This window comes from Electrophorus electricus, chromosome 5 (assembly GCF_013358815.1).
Source record: "Electrophorus electricus isolate fEleEle1 chromosome 5, fEleEle1.pri, whole genome shotgun sequence".
NCBI lineage: Eukaryota > Metazoa > Chordata > Actinopteri > Gymnotiformes > Gymnotidae > Electrophorus > Electrophorus electricus.
In genome coordinates, this window is record NC_049539.1 from 8508625 (window position 1) to 8524911 (window position 16287).

The window sequence follows — 16287 nt, forward strand, 5'->3', positions numbered from 1 at the left end:
ATACATACATATATATATATCTCTCTCACACAGACACACACACACACACACACATCAGACTGTCGTGCATTTTTTTCAGTGATACAGACATGTTTTTTGACCCAGATTAAAGGGTTGGTGATCATACAGTTTTAGTAAGGACCAGTGTGTGTGCATCATCCGTCCTTCTATCTCTCCTGTGTTATCTTAGTATACACGGTCCATGAACTATTGAATAACTACATGACTTATTTTTTGTTGTTCTCTTGGGGTGCCCTGTTTGTTTGTTTGTTTGTTTGTTTGTTTGTTTTTGTTTGTTTGTTTGTTTTGGCAAAACTGTACATACTGTATGAGTGTGTGTAACATCACTGTGCATTCAACTTGAGTCCCAATCCTACTGTTTTATTTTAAATGGAGACACATCAAGGCACCCAGGGGAGGATGTTGGAAGAGCCAGGGTCTCGAAAGCAGCCAGGACGCATTCTAGCTGCTTTGGTTGTTCTCAAACAGGATGTTAAGAACTTGCCGGTTTACATTTGACCAGTTTGTGTTTAAAGATTACAAATAAGAGCCTTTAGAATAATTTGACCTTCAGTTTTACATCTGTGAATATGTCCCGGCTGTACAACATTTACACAATACAGTGTGTTTGTGAATGTTCTTCATTATCTATTGGGATTGCTGTCCCATGTATGAAAGTGCATTAAGTATCATTTTAGAAACTCAATGTGGTATTCATGGATGCTGTTAGATCCCTTGTTTAGGATGGTGCCTATAGACTACACTGCTATTTTAGTTAGGACTCATAAAATCGAGGATTATGCGTTCAACATGTTGACCGTTCCACTTTTTATGTTTAAATAAAGGTATTTAAAAATATTTTCAATTAAGTACATTTGCAAGAGCTATCAGAATTCAAGTATTTGTTTTTTAGCACAATTTTTGTTGTTGATGTCTGTCCCCAAACTGTACTGGAAACATATTTTTTCATGGCCAGAACAAAGCCTAAATATAAATTTTATTTTGTTTCAGTCGCTCACAACGCAGGTTCATTTTCCATGTAATCTGCACAGACAATGAGAGAAAATCTGCATTTTCTCCAGATATTGGGAAAAACTGTGTGGCCGTTAAAATTCCTAACGGGTGGGTTTCTTTGGTTTAAAGCCGAAACAAGGTTTATTTTGACAGTCATTTTTCTGCCGCCCTGCTTGGAATTCTTGGTCAAATAGATTTTAACTGTTGCTTTGTGGGGGGAAATCTACATTTTGTTTCAATGTTGTTCAGTACCAACAAAGTGCATTTTAATAAAATGGGCTATTCATAATGCTTTTCTGTCTGTGATTTTAAAAATAATTTGCACTTTGTGGATGGAGAAGAAAGTGCAGCAAACGGAATCAGACCCCGAGGAACAAGACTAAGCAGCGTGACTTGGAGCTGTTTGATATCTGCAGTTAAAGGAGATTATGTTCCAAACTCTGTCGAGTTTGCAGCATAATCTGGAGCTCAACAATACAGCTCAGTTTTTTTCCATGATTTGGTTTTATGATTATAATTTTCTAATATACATTGTTTATCCTAATGGATTTATGGTATTCACAAACTTCCTTGACTTTATTGTATATTGGGATGGATTGAGCTAAAAAAGTCTTCAATCTCTTGACAACAAATGAGTGTCATACTGGGTCTTGAATAGTCCAGTAGCCATTGTTCAAAACTTGTGGGCCACCTGTCCAAAAAAGACCTGAGCTATTGTACACAAAACGTAATTATATAGGTATTATTACTTTTATATAATATAAAAATACTGTTTCCATTTTAATACAGTTCTCTAGTAGTATTATTTCATGCTGGTTAAAATGGCTGGCTCAGAATTAACTGAAGATGTGGGTGAATTCACAGAACATTCTCTCAGGAAAATATTTCTAAACTTAATAAAACTAGTTTAAAGTATCAAGATTTGTTTTTTTTAGTGTTATTACATGTTACTCTTTAATGCCACTAATAGGAACAGGGGTGAGAGTTGCATCTGGGTTTTGTCCCCGCTGCTTGCCCAGATTGCTGACGGGTGTTGTGAAAACAGCACGTGGTAGTTTTACAGTCATCAGCCCTGAACCGCAGTGCATTCTGTCCATTGTTTCCCCAGAGTCCTCTGCTTTGCTTTGATTTTGCGTTTTGTCTCGTTTCCTTTTATCTCTTCTCTCAGCTCCTCCTCTGTGCCAGTCCTGTCTGTTGCCACACCTGCTAAGGTGGATCATTGTGCCTGCCTGGGCGCCATTGCTCTTAGGGATGGGTGCTTCCGATCCTGATCTGAGGAATAGCATGGCTGTTAAATGATGAGCTCTGTATAGTTCCAAAACATTATACCAGCATGCTGACCAATCAAGGGCTATGTTCGCAAATGTTTTACCATCAGGCAGTCTAATTGCTGGCACAGACTGAGCTGTTGTGATGCATCCATCTGTAATGGTGACATCTATAAAATAAACATTGGCATTATGAAATGAAATGCATGAATCAACTGAATATTTTGTTTTGTTTACTAATACTATTCCCCACCCCCGTTTACCTGGCACATTTCCCTCAGCCTCTTCTGTCCATGGTACTTGTTGAAGCAGTGTTCTCCTCAACTGTGCACTGCTCCACACGCTCCTCCAGCTAGGTTCTCTAAAGCAGCTTTATGAGGACATCAGGCTCTCTGCTCTCTGCCTGATGACAGCTACACTATCACTTTTTTTTTTTTTACTCTTCCTCTAGTCCTCATTTCCTCTTCACAATCACTCTCTCCTGATTAGTCTCTATTTGAGTCACCATCCATCTTCTTCTCTACCTTCACATGTTCCTGCACTTCAATCTCAATCTTCAGGTCAGCTTCCTCTCTCTGTTTCCATCTTAACCACTTGACTTTCTTGATTTGTACATGGCTTGAAATTTTATTTCTCACAGCTAAACTCATCACCATCTGCAACAGTAGAGGAAACTCATTTTTTTATTTTTTTTATCTGCTTAATTGTTGCAAACCAACCAGAAATAGAATTTTTAAATCAATAACATTCTGGGCATATCTCCATGACCCTGCCATATGATTCTTGTCATAGCATTGTTAAAACTTGTTAAAAATTAAAAATTGTTAATTCACCCTATTGTTAAGCACCCTTCAAGCATTTTCTTATTATCAATATTATCATTTTTATTGTTATTGTTTATAACTAATTATTAGTTAACATTTATGCAGTCAGTATTTTTGTCATTAATAGGCTATTGTATGTGGAAATCAATGTCTTTAATAAGTAACTGGACAACAATAATTCGTTATCTTAGTAAATGAAAGGTGACACCATGCACTATAACTTGTTTTGTTTTATTTCAATTAGAATGGCAGAAATGCGTCGCCAAAAGAGCACAAAAAATGTTTTTAAAATGTTCCTGCACCTATTAATATGAGGTTCTATCTGGCATTTTGGTGGAAAGTAAATTCAGTGCAAAACGTTTATCAATGAAGACGCTTCAGTCACGGTTTTTTAATGTTTTGTTATTTATAATGACTAAATGGGGGAATCGCTGCTGGATCTTTGCTCAAGAGAAAAGAGCCGTGGGAAGCCACGGTGCTTCTTGGAGCTTTCAGTGGTCCTCGTATGAATTACAGTCTGTGGCGTGGGTGGTCTACGACCATCGTTAATGCGAAATAACAGATGAAGAAATTCTACTACACGCAGGCAGCGCTGGTCCAATTCTACATATCCGTCAGTGAGTCCGTCTTTCCGTTCTCCATAATTAGAGGATTGGGATCCCATTATTCGTTCATTATCCGTTCATCCATTTACTCCAAGGATAAGGCAGCAAAGACCACCGAAGACTCTCCTCGTCCTGTTATTACCTATTAGGGGCTTCCAAACCTACGCCAGCTCGCCACAGGAAAAGCTTTTCCATAAGTAATAACTGTCATTCAGTTAATCTAATCATTTATCTGCACTGTGCACTTTGGAAATATACTACCTAAAAATGTAAATTCCATATTATAGCCTATTCATTTCGGTCAATCTAAATAAAATACATATTTCGTTTGATATGTATTACAACTACCACATTTTGAACGGCTACTCCATAACCGTCTTTATATTTTAACATAATTTGTGTAGCTTTCTTCTTTTCTTTCCTTGCACTGATGTGATTGTCACCTAGTTCTGGTATTTCTACTATTTGCCTTGTAATGTGGCACTGTTGAGCGCATCTTATCTATCTACGTCCACCAGTCCTACCAAGACAAACTCCTAGTACATGTGCATGTATCTGACCGCCTAAGAGATGCAGATCCATTCCGACGTACCGTTTTGACGGCGTTCCCCGGGGTTCATCGTCACCCGGTCCGCAGGCGACGTCGCCGTGCAGCGGCGCAGCTCTCCCCTCCTCCTACCACGCGTCCGCTCCTACACCCCGCCCACGGAACGTTTATGTAACCAAGGGAACCGCTTAATCACGGATTGTTGACCGTTGCCGTGTTCTCGCGAGATGCAGACAAGTGGCGCCCCCTCCTTGTGCTAATGCGGAGAGGAAAAGGGAGGGGAGAAGACTAGCCATAGCAGCCTTTTGAAATACAAATACATTTGTCTCGTCTCAGAATATCTATTTCTTTGTGAGGCACCTTGGACGTCATCAGTGGATGTTTCCTACGCTCATTTTTAACCGGCTTCTCACTTCAAACGCGCCCAAAAGGAGGTAAACCAGCAGGAGAAATCCTAAAAGAAGAAAAGCGGCCTATTTTGTTCCTGATATCCTGGAGCCGCAGATCACACTCGCGGCCGGTGTAGCAGATCTCTCCGTTTTCTTTCGCGTGTTTTCGGGTACTTTGGAGACTTTATCGTGTGCATTTTCTGCTGCGCGACGTACACGTAATTCGCGAGTAATCATGGTGATATTACCGACTGGTGAACGGAGGCTATTTTAGGCACCTCGGGAGAACTTGTACAAAAGCGGCCTGTTTTGTTTTTGCAACAGCACCGCCATGAAAAGCGGAGGGACAATAACACAAATTGTGCTCGGGGTTTGATCCGCCTCTGGTCTCCGAACGGATCGGGACCAAACGTCGGCTCGGCCGTAGTGCAAGGACATGAAGCGGCACGTCGGAAACACCACCACCAATTTCGGCGATCCGAAAAACGAGGGGCAGAATATCTAGCTGTGTTTGAATTTGGGAGCTCCAACCTGCTCTGCACTGGTAATTGGAGGCCAGCTAACGCTCAGCGGCCAAGAGCGCCGCCACTGTATTGTTGTTGAATTTTTAATCGAAAAAAATAAAACGAATTGAAGCTGATATTTCCCTTCCATAGCAGGGCCTCCTTGCGAGTTATTTTTGGATGATTTTTGAATCTTATCTAAGCTCATGGACTTTTATCCGATGATGATTGTTTATGCGTATTTTCTACCATGGAAGAGGGAAAAACGTTAAAATGGAGTGGTCGTAGCCTGCTGTGTATGATGTTGTGCTGTGTGCTTCTATGGAAAGACATTTGTGTGCGTGTGTAGCGATAGCTAGAGTTCATAGCTAGCTATATCACGCTGCATGTGTAAGGACCATACCCGATCCCCGTGCAACGATCGTTTTAATCATTGAGGAAGACACCCGTGTGCACTGCGAAATTCGCATGTTTCCAACATTTCCTGAACATTACGGTCGGCGGCGTTGCGAGTCAGGTCCACCTCCCCAGCCACAGTGCTCGGCATCTCGGCGACATTGAGGGTCCCTCAGCTGGCGGCGGACCTGCTGCGTGATACTGTCTCTCCTTTTCTCCCCGAACTGGATCCATTTAGTGCGAGATTGCTGAGATGAACCCGGTGAATGCGACCACTCTCTACGTGTCAGCTTGTCGTTCGGTGCTGCAGTGCGATCCCCGGGACCCCCAGTCTTTGACCGAACTCTACAAGCTGTTACCTTTCTTCAGACAGTCTCTCTCCTGCCTTGTGTGCGGTGAGTATCGATCGCGTCTTAATAGTCGTCTTTTTTTTCTTTCTTTTTTTTTTCTTTTTTTTCGCCATTTACACGTAGCTTGCTCTTACTCCTCCTTAGCGCTGACGAGCATGACACACCCCCGATGAGTCCCAGTACACTTGTTCCTGACTCTAGATCAGACCCAGGCCTGTAGCCCTTGTCTAAAGCACGCTGGTTTAATTAGCACTCGGTGATCATGTCGGCGCGTTTTTGCCCCCTGGATTGTCACGTGCCATTGACAGTTCAGATTTTAGGTAATTTCATACAGTTTACGGTATTCTAAACATAAAGGTGTTGTAGCTGTAAATTGATTTTTCTTTTTGCCTCTGCATTTTTCCCCCCCGCAATATTTATATCGGAGATTATGGTTTTCAGCAAGTGACATTGGATATCTTTGGACATTCCCCCCTTGAGTACGCTGAGAGAAATATGGGATGCTTGATTTATTAACTTTATTTATGAGCAGCGTTTGAGCTGTATGTGAACTAGCAGTTCTCAGTTGAATTGTGCATTGTTTGTAGATGTGTTTTTAAAATTGTCGTATGAAAATCACTATTTTTTCCTTTTTCGTGGCACAATGAGCAGCAGCCCACGGCTTACACCAAGGTTGTTTATTAAAAGCGCCCTCTACCGACACACTTACTGCCACTGCAAGTTGAAATCTTTTCAAGTCGCCCATGACGATTTTTTAATCTCACATAATTGATCTTTTTTTCAATTTGCTTCTACATGTAGGGAATTTGCTCCAAGATCCAATAGCCCCAACCAACTCATCATGCCAGCATTATGTCTGCAAAGCATGTAAAGGCAAAAAGATGATGATGAAGCCATCCTGCAGCTGGTGTAAGGACTATGACCAGTTTGAGGAGAATAAGCAGCTGTGTATCTTGGTAGATTGCTACAGGAAACTCTGTGAGTACATTGCAGGGTCTTCCCTCGCCCCACATATTTCGAATGCGGCGGGCGGGTCCCCAGACATACTGGCCCTGTTGAACGAGGGCCTTTCATTGGACAGCAGCAAGCAAGGGGAGGACTCTGTCTCACTGACCTTGACGCACCACTCGCCTGCTCCCTCCACGTCAGAGACACCCCCAGAGGAGGACCAGTTGCCGCACTCGCTGGACATCAAGGAGCACCCCCTGAGTCCTTTAGGGGTCAACGGTCTTCAGGAGTGTAATGGTTTAAGCAGCATGGATGAGCTGGCGGGCGACTTGCCCTCCCCTCACACTGGTGTCACGGTGGAGGTGCCGGTGGAGGGGGTGAAGCAGGAGAAGTTTGCGGATGAACTCCCCGTGTGTGAGGTGGCAGCGGCGGTGGGCGAGGAGCTGTGCGCCGGCACCATGAACATATGTGGCTTCAGCGAGGACATCAAGCATGATGGCGGGTCCCTCCTGTTGAGTGTGGAGGAGGTGCTGAGGACTCTGGAGCCAGACCCCGTCCCTCAGGACGAGTGTCCTGCTATCCTGCAGCCGGGCCTCGAAGTGCTCGGCAACGGGAACGGGGCATTCGACTGCGCCGCAGCCGCTGACCCTCCACGCCGGCTCTCCTCCCTCCCGTTTGACTCGGCGGCCGCCTTGGCCCCGCAGCATCCTGCCTCCCAGCAGAACCCCCAGCCTTCATCGGGGATCTCCTGTTCTGCCATCACCCCCCGGGTGCCACGGTCCAGCCGCAAGCGCTCACGCTCCGAGAGCGACAGCGAGAAGATCCAGCCGCTGCCTATCTCCACCATCATCAGGGGGCCCGCCCTGGGCGCCTCTGTGCCCGTCCCTGTCAAGTGCGAGCCCAAAGCCCCGGCCCAGGCCGCGCCACACCTGGTGGCCGTGCCCAATGGCGGCGGCCTGTCCAAAGTGGGGAAGGCCTTGCTGGTGCCCAGCAAAAGTGTCAAAAAGAGCCTCGACCAGCACGGACCCAAGAAGGCATACGCCAAGTCGAAGCAGGGCACCCCCAAGTCGAAGGACAAGACGAAAGAGCGGCTGGCGGGCAACTCCCTGGTGCCCGGGAGCCCCACTAAAGTGGTGTACAAGAAGCCCCAGGAGAAGAAGGGCTGCAAGTGCGGCAGGGCCACCCAAAACCCAAGTGTTCTTACGTGCCGGGGCCAGCGGTGCCCGTGCTACTCCAACCGCAAGGCTTGCCTGGACTGCATATGCCGCGGCTGCCAGAACTCCTACATGGCCAACGGCGAGAAGAAGCTGGAGGCGTTCGCTGTGCCCGAGAAGGCCCTGGAGCAGACGCGGCTCACGCTGGGCATCAACGTCACCAGCATCGCCGTGAGGAACGCAGGCAGCGGCGGCGGAGGAGCCGCCGGCGTGCTCAATGTCGCCGCAGCCACCGGCTCGCCTGTCACCTCCTTCTTATCTGCCGGGCCACATGAGGACAAGGGGTTTGACGAGTCTCTAGACATGAGGTTTGACTGTTGAACCCCGCCCACTCTGCCCCGCCTCCCGCACGATGCTCTTACCGTCACACCCCCTTATTCCAGCCTGGCTCTCTCTCTGCAAGCCCTTGCCAAGCCCTGCAGGGGAGCCAGTGGAGTCAACAATAAGGCAGCTACTGTGATTCTGTTCCAGTTCATGTTATTGATTGACTTTGTCGTTGCTGAAGCTTGTGCCTATAAATCACTTGTAACTTTTTTTTTTTTTTTTTTTTTTTTACATTTTTTGGTTGTCTTTTTGTTTTGTTTTTATTTATTTTTGGGGGTTGTCATTTTACACACTATTTTGAATAAACCATTTTACTGTAAATTGAGAATTGTTTTGCTTTTGGAAGAGGTGTGTGGGTTTTTTTGTTTGTTTGTTTTTGTTTTTTTCTTTCTTCTTCTTCCTTTCATTACAAGTGATCTATATGGTGTTATCTTTGGCAAGAAATGCTTGACCTCATTGTTGTGGGTCATGTTATGTGCATATGTGGATGATTTTCAGTTAGGCTAGAAGATGAGACCTGTTCAATGAAATGGTACCTGCTATGTCAGTAGAGACTGGTTGTATTTATAAACATTTTTTTGTACACAGACTTATGGAATTCAAAAGTACATTTTATGATATATTTTTTAAGTTACATTAACAGCAGTTGCAGTATTTATTGGGCACCACTTAACATAGATTGCAGTCCATCTAGGGCTTCATCAGGATACCATTTCTACAGATGCAAGTCACTGAGATACAGTATGTTCGGTTTCTGTCTAAATTATGTTGCAGTCCTGTTTTGTGCTAGTTTATGCTGTCTAAATTTTTTTTCTTTTTTCTTTTTTTTTTTTCTCTTTTTTTTTTTTCCTTCTTGGGCATTTAAATACATGTAATATAAATGTAACATATTTCCACAAAAATGTTGACTCCTGTCCATTACTGTTTTGGTTATTTAAAGATTGAATGTAACAGATGAATAATTGTCCTAAAATTTATGACAGTGTTTTTTAGTGGCCAGTGAAGTATGTTGCATTTGGCTTTTAGTACCACGAGGGGTCAGAAAAGGGGCATAAATTAAATTAAGGGTTTTTTTTTTTTTGTTTTTTTTTTTTTTGCTTTCAAAATTGGGGAGTGAAATAAACCTTGAGGCTTCTATGTTTTCCAGATGAAAAATAGTTTTTTAAAATACAGTTCTGGCAAGCTGCAGTTCCAGAAGATTAAATGTTTCATGCATCATTTCTTAAACACAAATATGGCAATATATGGGATCCTTTTACACATTACAGATTTCTGAGTTTTTAGATGTTCTTTATGTCTTGCCATTGATTTTTGCAGTCAGAGCTTATTAATGTTGAGGAGGGATGACATTTTAGCTATCGCTTGATCTGATGGTCTTTTTTGTGGCTTCAGAATCAGTCTGACAGTGAGTCTCAGCTCTGCCTCTTTGTAGGGGATTTCATTATATTGTTCAGAGAATACAGGTCTCCATTGAGTCCATTTGCACAGGCAATATGCTTTAACTTGCGCTTTGGGAAATAGAAGCCCCAGGCTCTTCTTGGTCAGTGCTAAAGATCTGACAATTCACATATTTTTCTCTGAACATTTGTTACTTTGTTCAGAGTGCCCACTCAGTTCCATTTTATTGGATGACGTTGACTGATGCCAAAAACTGGTTTCTGACGGGGTGTGTGGTGTGTCTGAGTAGATAACAGAAAATGGCAGAACTTTATAATAGTTTGGGTTATTACTGTTTGCACTTTGGTTGGGCTCCTAGGAAGGGGTACCAATGCTAACCCTGAGTGTTCCCTGTGCCCTAAGTACTGAATGCTTCTTTAAGGAAAATAACAAGGAACTGATTTTTCTGAAAACAATGTGCTGCTTTGTTAAAAGAATATCTTGGTATTAAATGGTAACCTTAGTTTGATGTAAAACATTCACAGGATGTTTGCCCTCAAAAGACATCTATGCTGAACCTCCAAATGTTCTACAGTGGCAGTTAATTAGAGGCCAATCTACAAACATGAGTGGTAATTTGCTGTTGAAAATAAGTATTTATGCCAATGGCAGTGCATTTGTATAATTTGAAAATGCCAAACCATTTCTTCCACTCTTCATAGCATGGTGGTGTATGAACTCAGTAAGAGAGGAATGCACCTGTGTGTGGCACTCACCAGAAATCTTAAAAACCTGCATAATCCACATTGATTCCAAATGTCCTAGGATACAGTAACTGAATCTGCATAGCTGATATGGAAAAACTTTATTTGGTGCACTCTCTAGTGTAACATTGTAAAATCTATGCAATCCAGTAGCTTCAGTGAAATACTGCTAAATTTGTACAGCTGTGATATCAAGTAGAAGGTGATTTATCATTTTACAGTGTCACAACAATGTTGATAAGCTGTTACACAAACAAATGTTGATCATTCTGGCTCAAATTATCCATAAATGAACACTGACAACATATCAAATGGTGACCTTTGTCAGTGAAAACACATTTATAAAATAAAGTGACAGAAGGTAACTAAGTAATTTATTCAGACTCCACAGCAGTGATGCTTCATTTTAACACATCCCACGTTTTACAAATCTAAAACAATGTTATAACATCACTTTCTAAGGATGACAGCAAATACAGAAACCGTTTAGCATTTCTCAGCTCGGTATTTTCACATGCTATCTAGTTCTCTGACATGCCAATGTCACGACTTTCCATCTACTGTACAGCACAGGAATCCCAGTCTTCCTGAGCAGCACTTTCTTCCTTTTTCCAAGGTTGCATCCCACTGTGCCTAAACAACTCGCTCCCAAATGACCTTGCCGTTCCCCTTGCTGTTCCCACCTTCCAAGTAGATGTGACGTCCATCGCCTGCCATTCCGTTGGGCCTCCGTGTCCGCTCCAGGTCCATCTAGCTGAATGTGCCCACCTTCTGGCAACATCGTCCACCAGGTGAAGATCTCCGGCTAGGAACAGCGTATTGCAGCACACATATACAGATGGTTTTTAGACCAGCTACAAAGGGAGCGTGCCAAGGAAGCCAAGTCCTGACGCTCGCCCCCCCGACAGAGAGGGGCTGCGTACGTTCCAAACGTTAACCGACCCCCTCTTCCCTCCGCCCGGGCCTTAGCTGACCAAAAAGGCACCGAAGAAACTTGACTTCTCGTCCATGTCGATGGTGCTCACATTGCTGACGGTAACAAATAACCTGTCTCCACCCTCCAGCTGGAAGAGCCCCGCCTGGTAGATCGAATACAGGCCATACTCTGCGTCCCGTGACCAGCATGTGGTCCGTGCGTTCTTCATCAGGAGGATGGGCACCGGGTACGAGCCAACTTTCTTATAGACGTACTGCAGCATGGGCTTGCCCCGGGCCGTCTCTGTCGATGCACTGTCATCTTCCTCGTGCTCTTCCTCCTCCTCCATGAGCGTGTGTCTGAAGTAGGTCTGGGAGTAGATGTAGTAGAAGCCAGCCTGTGGAACCACCAGCTCCCCGTCACTCAGCTGCACGTTCTGGAGGAAAGCCAGGCCTTTCTCAGACTCCCACGAATGGATCTTCTGGCCATACACCTTCCTGTTGGAGGGACCTGCAGCACCACAGCCACAGGGAAGGATTAAGGCTTTGGGTTTGTCAGAAAAGAACCATTGTTTCGATGTTTGGCAGCACAGAGGGAGGAGATGCATATTTCAGTCTAGTCTCATATTACCAACTAATTCTTTTTTTTTAACAAAATGTACAGAGAACAATCGATTTATTTAAAAGATTGCAGACATTTGTATATTATTTTGCTCTCGATACCTCATCTTCCCAGAAGATGACAAAATGGTTTAAAAGTTCATTTCAGTCTTTTGCCAAGGAAGTAGGACTGCTTTCAGCGTTTTGGTGTAGTCCAAGATCTTTTTGCACTGGTCACATGCAACAAAGTTCTAGATTTGGACTTTGCACCCAGTGAGTGCATAGTCTAACTGTTCAAAAATGTTGCTTGAACTATAATTCACAGATGGCACGGTTTACGACTTAATTAGCTCTTTGTATGTGTAGTTATTTTATAAGCAAATGGGCTGTGTCAAATTTCAAAACATGTGGAGTGAGTAAGTGAGTAATAGGTCCCCATAAAATGTTGCCAAGTACTACCTAGTTATTATTTGTCTAATACATACCGTCACCATCCTTCTCTGCATCTGGTGTATAGCTGCCTGTAACGTGAGCAGCAACCTTGAGCCGAGGGTGTGCGTCCTGGTCTTGGATCACCAGCGAGGGGAGGACCCGAGAGACTTCGTCTGGAAAATTTCAAAAGGTTTAGTCTCTCTTGATTAACACCCCCGTTAGTGCATATATGGGCGAAAACAGTTTGTTTTACCTTTGACTGCCGATGAGATTTCTTTCTGATAGCGATTAGACATTGACTGTCGAACGAGAAAAAAAAAAAAAGCATTTGTATTAAAACCATTCAAACATGAAACAAGCCTCGTAAATTGCATCTGACTTAGCGGAGTTTGATTCCATATTAAATCTGACCGGCTTGGTAAATTCCTTAGGTAATTAAAAAAGGAAACAGTATCTTAGCTATAAATGGATTCATTGTATCTACATCCTGCCCTCCTCCGAAGCCGATACCTTTTCTATCAGAAAGTGGAGCTGTTGCGTGACTTGCCAGCAGGGGTCGTCTTTCCCTTCAGCGGAGCTCAAATCCATACCCTTTATGGTTCTGAGGTTGGCGCGCATCAAACAAGAGACGCTGCTCTTTGAAAATGTCTCCTTCATCTGTTAATAAAACTCCTTAGTTTAGTATGATGTAATGTTCCTATAATGCTAACACAAATCCTCTTTATAAACTAATATGTAAAATGTGCCTGCAAGAACTGGCAATGAAAGAATGCACAACCATTTAATGCATCTATGGATTACTTTGTAATTAAAAACACTTTTGCAATATATCTAATCTACCCTTTGCGTTTCTAAAAGATAAATCAAAGTTAATCATTAGCGTTAGACTCTAAATTTTTATTTATTTATTTATTTTTATTTGTCTATCTGGCACAACAAAGAAATGGCAGAGGTGCAAAACCGATCAATTTTGTAAGGTCATCTTCATTTTGCCGCAGAACAGCATACAAACTATAACTCGTTTCGGTTAAACATTAGCTTTTTGCACATGGACTGCCTTATTCACATTCGATGTTGCTTAACTTTGGCTGCAGGCTCCACTGAGCGACCTGTTGGAATGTCTCCAATAAAACACGGAGCACTGGGACGAAAGCAAGTATTGCTTGCACAGAGAGAGCAGCCTAGTATTTTCAGTAGCCTGCCTTTTATCTAAAAAAATGTGTCCTGCAGTTGTCGGTTGATAAAAGAACTCCAAATGCTGCATGCTTGTCCTGTGCGAACAAAACCTTATTCATTTACCAGTTTAGACCTATGCCATTTACGCCGAATTAATTCCTAATTATCAGAAAGTAATAATATGGACCTTACCGTAGTTAATACGTTGCTGAAGTATATGAATGTCACAGCCACGGCAATTGTCTGCAGGAGAATCGCAGCTAGCAGTAGAAGTCCGATGTATTGCATTGTGTGTGAGCCTGTCATCTTGACCATTGCGTGTAGAGCAGCAGTCAAAGACAAAAGCTGGATCTGAATTCCTTCTCTCCGTACATATGAAAAAACATGGAGGCGGAGCAGGGCTAACTATCAAGGAAACAGAGAAACACGAAGGCTTTCTTGTTAACGCGTAGAGACTCTTTCGTTTTCTAGACGCCTCGTCAAAACATAACGTATTCCAGTTTTCCCAAACATAACGAGTTTATAATGATCTAACAGGTTTTGTTATGTTTTTTATTGGGAACACCCCTTATGTTTATACATATGCATACCTGTTGATCGAGTCGGAGCAAGTCCTGTTTTTTTTATTATTATTATTTCAGAACCAGATTGTAATTCATGATTTTTTTTTATTGCTTTAGTGCAGAGAAGCCTCCTGGGCTAAAAACCTTTGTGGGTTTCTGTACAGACTATATGCATGGTACAGTTCTAACATGTGCTTGTAATCTGATCTTTTCAAATGTTTCAGGGGAGTATTCAAGTCTTATTGTTCTTCAGCAAGGCATTCTGTAGGACATGGAGCTTTTAGTCATATGATTTATTAAACTATTCAGCTCACCCTCGTCAGCTTTAGATGACAGGTTCTACAGGGTCCCCTTAAAACTGGACAAGACTATTCTTTACTCTCAAGCCAAACCACACTGGGGGAAAAGCCACACTGGAAGAAACTTAATTCAGGCGCTGTTTTAAGGTGTTTTATTTTTTATCAGCAAACAAGCCTGTTATCTTCACATTCAATTACAAATCTCATGCGGCCTTTGAAATCTGTTTACCTCATGGCACACGTTTTCCAGGCACCCTGTGTCATATTCAATCCATATGGCTTTACAAGGGTACAAGGGCATCTGCTATTTAAGCAGATGCTGTATGGTTTCTGCATCGCTTCTTCCCCTCAGTGTTAAATGCTAACTGTTTGTGTAGTGCTCTTTGGAGGATACAACCATCTCGAACCAAACATGCTGAAGGCTGCTTAAACCTAGACCTGTTGGAGACTCATTGTTCATCAAGTAGATGTGACCTTTGAGAGCGACTCTCTCATGTTCACTTTCATAGATGTTTGCAGCTGCACTTCTTATTTGAACTTTGACTGGGTGAGTGTTTTTTGTTTTTTTTTTCCTGACATGGAGAGAGAACTCTGTCCCTGTTCTCCTGGTCCCACCCTGCCAGACAGAGCGATTTGCCCGCTAAGCTGTTCTCCTGGCCCTGTTTTTCCCCCCCACTGTGACCAGATTAAATCGCCCCCACCCCATAAATAGCAGATGAAGAGAGATGACCTAGCTCTAACAGTTGGTAACTCCGGGACTTCCTATAAAAAGCCAGGTAGTCAGCACAAAACCCATTGGGCTGGAAGCGGGATTCATGTCACCCTCCGTTCAGGAAAATGCAACTCAGATGCTGACAGAGGCTGCAGCCATGCAGGATGATGCATCGATGGCCGAGCAATCAAGAACACATGCGCAAGAAAAAAACAGAGAAAGGAAAATGAGTGCCGGACAAGGCGTTGTGTAACCGCTGCACACGGAGGTCTGTTTATTGCTCTACTGAATGCAGCCCGGTCCACAGTGTAGATTGACAAAGGGCAGAGAGGGCAAGAGAGGGCAGACAGCGCAGGCAGCACGGAGGCCCGGGCTTTTCCAGAGCCTCCCTCCTTTCCTGCCTTCTCACTCCCTTTGTCTTTCCACCCTCCCTCCATTCTGCACCCCTCCCTCCCCATCGTTCTCTCCGTCTATCTCGGTCAGCCAGCTGAGCTGGACCGCAGCCTCTTCAGGCTGGCCCGTCGACGTGACCCTCCTCAGAACAGCAGGCAACCTAGACAATGCTGTAAACAGGCCGGCGCATATCTGGCACCCAAGCCCCACGGAGGGAGGTAGAGGGAACCGGGGGGGGGGGGGGGGACACAACAAGAATAACAGCCAGGCAACCAATGGCCGGGCCGGAAACTCTGGTATTGAGCAGTGCTGAGCTCAATTCTGGCCTGGCTTGATTTAGCTGATGTCAGGCAAAACTCCGGCACAGAAACGCTAACTGATCTTTTATGGCAGCTGCTCCTCATTTATAAGTGAGGAGACTGATTAAGATTGAGCACAAAGGCCTCTTGCAAGGTTTTTCTCTCTGTCTGCGTGTGTGTGTGTGTGTGTGTATGTGTGTGTGTGTGTGTATGTGTGTGTGCATGTGTAAAGCTGAGGAGAGAACCTGAAGCCAGTTTTAAGCCAGGAGACAGTTTGAGACAGGACTTCATAGGGTAGATACTCTCTCCTACTCTCTTACTCCTACTAGTATCTTAGTGTGCTGAGGCTTATATCTGACAAGAACATGGTCCAGT

At 43.7% G+C, this 16287-nt stretch overlaps 2 protein-coding genes and 1 long non-coding RNA gene across 3 annotated transcripts; 1 reads left to right on the forward strand and 2 right to left on the reverse strand.

Moving 5' to 3' along the window:
* Window positions 1–2: 2 nt before the first annotated feature.
* Window positions 3–4376, reverse strand: LOC113576159. The gene is made up of 3 exons (XR_003410475.2): window positions 4304–4376; window positions 2546–2938; window positions 3–2452 (listed from the first exon to the last, which is right to left on the reverse strand). It is a non-coding gene; the product is annotated as an uncharacterized LOC113576159 (long non-coding RNA).
* A 157-nt stretch (window positions 4377–4533) lies between these two features.
* On the forward strand, window positions 4534–8599 carry msl2b (MSL complex subunit 2b). The gene is made up of 2 exons (XM_027008035.2): window positions 4534–5941; window positions 6698–8599. The coding sequence occupies exons 1-2, from the start codon at window positions 5800–5802 to the stop codon at window positions 8377–8379; spliced, it is 1824 nt and encodes a 607-aa protein (XP_026863836.2). The 5' UTR covers window positions 4534–5799; the 3' UTR covers window positions 8380–8599.
* A 2010-nt stretch (window positions 8600–10609) lies between these two features.
* Window positions 10610–14044, reverse strand: tnfsf10 (TNF superfamily member 10). The gene is made up of 5 exons (XM_027008025.2): window positions 13839–14044; window positions 12981–13127; window positions 12724–12769; window positions 12524–12643; window positions 10610–11949 (listed from the first exon to the last, which is right to left on the reverse strand). The coding sequence occupies exons 1-5, from the start codon at window positions 13959–13961 to the stop codon at window positions 11489–11491; spliced, it is 897 nt and encodes a 298-aa protein (XP_026863826.2). The 5' UTR covers window positions 13962–14044; the 3' UTR covers window positions 10610–11488.
* Between the last annotated feature and the right edge of the window lie 2243 nt (window positions 14045–16287).